Source organism: Fragaria vesca, linkage group LG6 (assembly GCF_000184155.1).
Source record: "Fragaria vesca subsp. vesca linkage group LG6, FraVesHawaii_1.0, whole genome shotgun sequence".
NCBI lineage: Eukaryota > Viridiplantae > Streptophyta > Magnoliopsida > Rosales > Rosaceae > Fragaria > Fragaria vesca.
The window spans coordinates 2,576,242-2,579,911 of NC_020496.1; the positions used below are offsets into that span (position 1 = coordinate 2,576,242).

The 3,670-nt window shown below is 32.6% G+C and overlaps 1 protein-coding gene across 1 annotated transcript; it reads left to right on the forward strand.

The window, feature by feature from the left end:
- Positions 1-788: 788 nt before the first annotated feature.
- On the forward strand, positions 789-2,649 carry LOC101306731. The gene is made up of 3 exons (XM_004302168.1): positions 789-1,228; positions 1,367-1,486; positions 2,323-2,649. The coding sequence occupies exons 1-3, from the start codon at positions 836-838 to the stop codon at positions 2,401-2,403; spliced, it is 594 nt and encodes a 197-aa protein (XP_004302216.1). The 5' UTR covers positions 789-835; the 3' UTR covers positions 2,404-2,649.
- Positions 2,650-3,670: the final 1,021 nt, after the last annotated feature.

Here is a 3,670-nt window from a genome sequence, read left to right on the forward strand (position 1 = left end):
AAATTTTATTTATCGATCATTAAACAAATAATGTTCTTACATGAACTATTCTATTATTTTTGTTACTTTTGTATTTCTATTTCACATATACTATTTTTTGTAAGTTTATATTTTTTGTTTTTATACTCATGATGATAAATTATTTCAATAATTGATCAATAGATCATAATTTGTAAAAATATTATTATAATTATTTATCTTTTTTTAATAATTGATAGATCATAATTTGTAAAAGTATTATTATAATTATTTATCTTTTTTTAATAATCAATAGATCATAATTTTTGTAATAAAAATTTCACTTTGTATATGCATGTGACATGTATGATAATATAAATATATAAATACTTTAATAATTATGTGGTAAAACTAGAAAATAAAAATCAATAAGGAAAAGAATAAAATGCATCCATTATGGCATTATTATTGAATTAGAAAGTTTAGAGAGAATAAATGTAATATTACTTTTTGGTTAATCAGTGTCCTTAATAGTCATTGTGTAAGAGGATAAATATGTCATTTAATAATTCATAATAAAGTGAGGTCAAGTGAGCAAATTTGGAGGTCCCAATAGCCGCACTCTAAACCCTAGCTATAGAAATACGACTAAATAAAACCCCAAACTCTTAAAGTTTACATAAATCACTTATATAAGCTGCGTTCGGTGCAGCTTATAAGCTCCTGGGCTTATAAGCAAGGATGAAGTTGGTGTTTAATAAACACATAAATAAGCTCATTTTTAAATAAGTCAGGTCTATTTTTCAGGTAAAAGGGGAAGGAAGGCAACCCCTCCTTATACTTATAAGGAGAAGTCAGAAAAACGCGGTACTGTTGCATGGGTACCCTTGTAAACTTCATCAAATTACAAGGGAGCCTGAGAGACATACGCCTCCATCGCGTCTCACTGTCTCATAGCTCGCTGCTCCGTTTCTTCAACATCAACGTCGAAGATCTCGGCACCTCTTCATCGCTGCTGATGTTGGCCGTCGCGATCTTCATCAACAAATACCCCGGAGTCTTCGCCGCCACAAGTATCTCCTCCTCCGGCGCCTTCGACCCCCGGTCCATCGTCAACTCCATCGTCCTCGCCGTCTCCGGCATGTCAATCTCGTCGGAATCCAACCATCCAGATCTTCACCAACACTCCCTTCACAGCACTCTGTCCGTCGTCGGGGACGAAACCTGGCCGGGAGAAATATCTTATATCCTATTTGCTGTTTTAATATGGGTATGATTGATCGAATCCTTAATTATTGAATGTATACACTTGCTTCAGTATGTTTTATTTTTCTCTTAGATTGTTGAATTGATATGTATTGGGTATGTGCCTTCGTCTTTGAAAGGGGGTTCTTCTGTTTGCTGCAAGTCTAGGTGCGAGGATATAGTTTTAACATCAATTCGGGGGCTGTTCAATCACTCTGAGCTTGATTCATTTGGCCTTATCCCGTCAAGCTTGGTAGGTGAAGATTACACAAAATCTGTGAAGGTAAATTACTTCTGTTTCAATTAGAATCTCTTGCTTGCGTAGGTATCTACATGCATTTCAATTAGTAGATGCTTTTATGCAGATTTGATGACTATCATTTAGTTTTTGTTGTTTGATTTGCTGTATTGCTTGTAGTATATATATATTGTTGCTTGATAAATCTATTGAAGATATTAATTTGAGCAAGTACAATATGTTTAAGTTGCAGTTGTAGATAGCAGAATCTCAGGATTTTGGTTCCTCTATATCAGTAACACTTTTTTGAAGTGTACCAGTGTTGTACTGAATTTTCTGGAAAACTGTTGTTATGATCTATTTGAACTATGTTTTACCTGGCTTACTGGTTTTCAAATGTTCTGAAAATTTGACAGGTTTCTTTTAAGTTAGTTATCTAGCAATCTGGAAATTTTCAGCTTATTTCGATGAAAATTGGTTACTCGGTGAATTTTTAAAGTTTAGTCTGCGTTGGAAACAAGTTCCAGAATTTTAACTGCATATCTTTGTTTTCTGCTCAGTTTCGAACTCTTTTTTAAACCATTTTATATCTGATCTTCTTGTATGTAAAAGTAGACATTTCAATGTCTGTTTCACAACTGATTTCAAGTCATTTGGTCTTAAAATGAATATTTGGTGGTTTTTCTAAGTTGTTGTTGCTACTGCTATAGAATTTTCTGAATCCTGAAAATTTGCTCAGTTTTTGTTCTAGTTTTGCCACACTTCCTGAACTTTGAATTGCTTGAGATTTTAGTATGTTCTTTCTTTACATGTTTACAAGGAAAGTTGTAATTCATGGATTGTTCATATTCATATGATTGATTCCAAATACATTTCTGTAGATGAGTTCTTTGCAATTGAATTTCACCGACCTCTTCAACAACGGATCATCCCTCGATGAGCTCAATATGATTTTCCACTAACTACTGCAATTGAATTTTGGGATGGTGTTGGAGATGCTCTAAAGAAAGCAAGTGATGCCAGTTAGCTACTGCAACTAAAGCACTGTATAGTACTCTGTTCTTGTCCATCCTTTAGCTACAAGCTGAAGTCTCATCTACATTTCATGCTGAGGAACTCAAGCTATCATGTGGATCTATTGTTCACAGTAAAAAAAAACTTATGTATTCAGTTATTTACATGTAACTATCGGATTGATGTATCGAAAATCAATTAAAAAGCTATCGTCCGATCATGTCCATTACCGCCTATTACCTAAATAGTTGTACAATTTATTTTAGAATTATCTAATATTGATCATAGGATCACCATGATTTATAAAAATTGGAAGGTGAAACTAGCCATAAAAAAATAACTATAGTAGTAGCAAACAATCAAGTCAAAATAATGTCCAAATTGGTCATTCCATAACAAAAAGCATAAGCCAGTTTTCAATTTACCAAACACATTCCCTCTGCTTTTGTAACTCACAGCACTTATAAAAAGTCATTTTACCAAACACTCAACTACTTTGCTTTCTAGCCACTTATTCTCAAGAATAAGTAAAAAGCCAGCTTTTCTTAAAAGCCCAGCCGCACCAAACGCACCCATACTAACTCATTAGAGATGAATATAATTAACAATTAGGTATGTTTACTAACTTGGAATGGAATTGAAAGTGGTGTAATTGATTCCGGAATGGGTGAATTCCGGCGTTTACTAACATGTCAAGGTATTGGATATGGGTCCCACTTGTTTATCAGGAATCAATTCCTGACAAAACCCCTTATTCGATACCCAAGGGGAGAGATGGGTATCAAAATCAAGGTAATGAAATCAATTTTTTCTCCCCAAAATATCCTTACATAATTATAATATTTCTAAATTACCCTTCCCTAAAAATATATATTGTATTTTAAGGGTATTTTAAATTCATTTCTTGTAGGGGTATTTTAGTAATCAAACTAGTTTTAATTCTGATTTTATATGGTAAGTAAACAACATCAATCGTAATTAGTTTCATTCGTATTTTGATTCCTTATGATAAGTAAATAGTAGAATGATATGAAATATTTTGATACCGTTTGTTGTTGATACCGATTGTTGTTGATACCGATTTATGATAATTTCAATTTCAAGTTAGTAAACGTGCCCTTAAGTCCTATCATTCAATTTAGATACACGAGATAAAGATGTGTGTGTGTGTATATATATATATATATATAGAATATATATATATATATATATATA

What these genes read in the sequence shown, in the direction of transcription:
- LOC101306731 (XM_004302168.1), top strand. Translation starts at nt 836, where the DNA reads ATGGGTACCCTTGTAAACTTCATCAAATTACAAGGGAGCCTGAGAGAC. An exon ending in TATTTGCTGTTTTAATATGG is followed by an intron (nt 1,229 to 1,366) that starts GTATGATTGATC and finishes GTTTGCTGCAAG; the next exon opens with TCTAGGTGCGAGGATATAGT. An exon ending in ATTACACAAAATCTGTGAAG is followed by an intron (nt 1,487 to 2,322) that starts GTAAATTACTTC and finishes ACATTTCTGTAG; the next exon opens with ATGAGTTCTTTGCAATTGAA.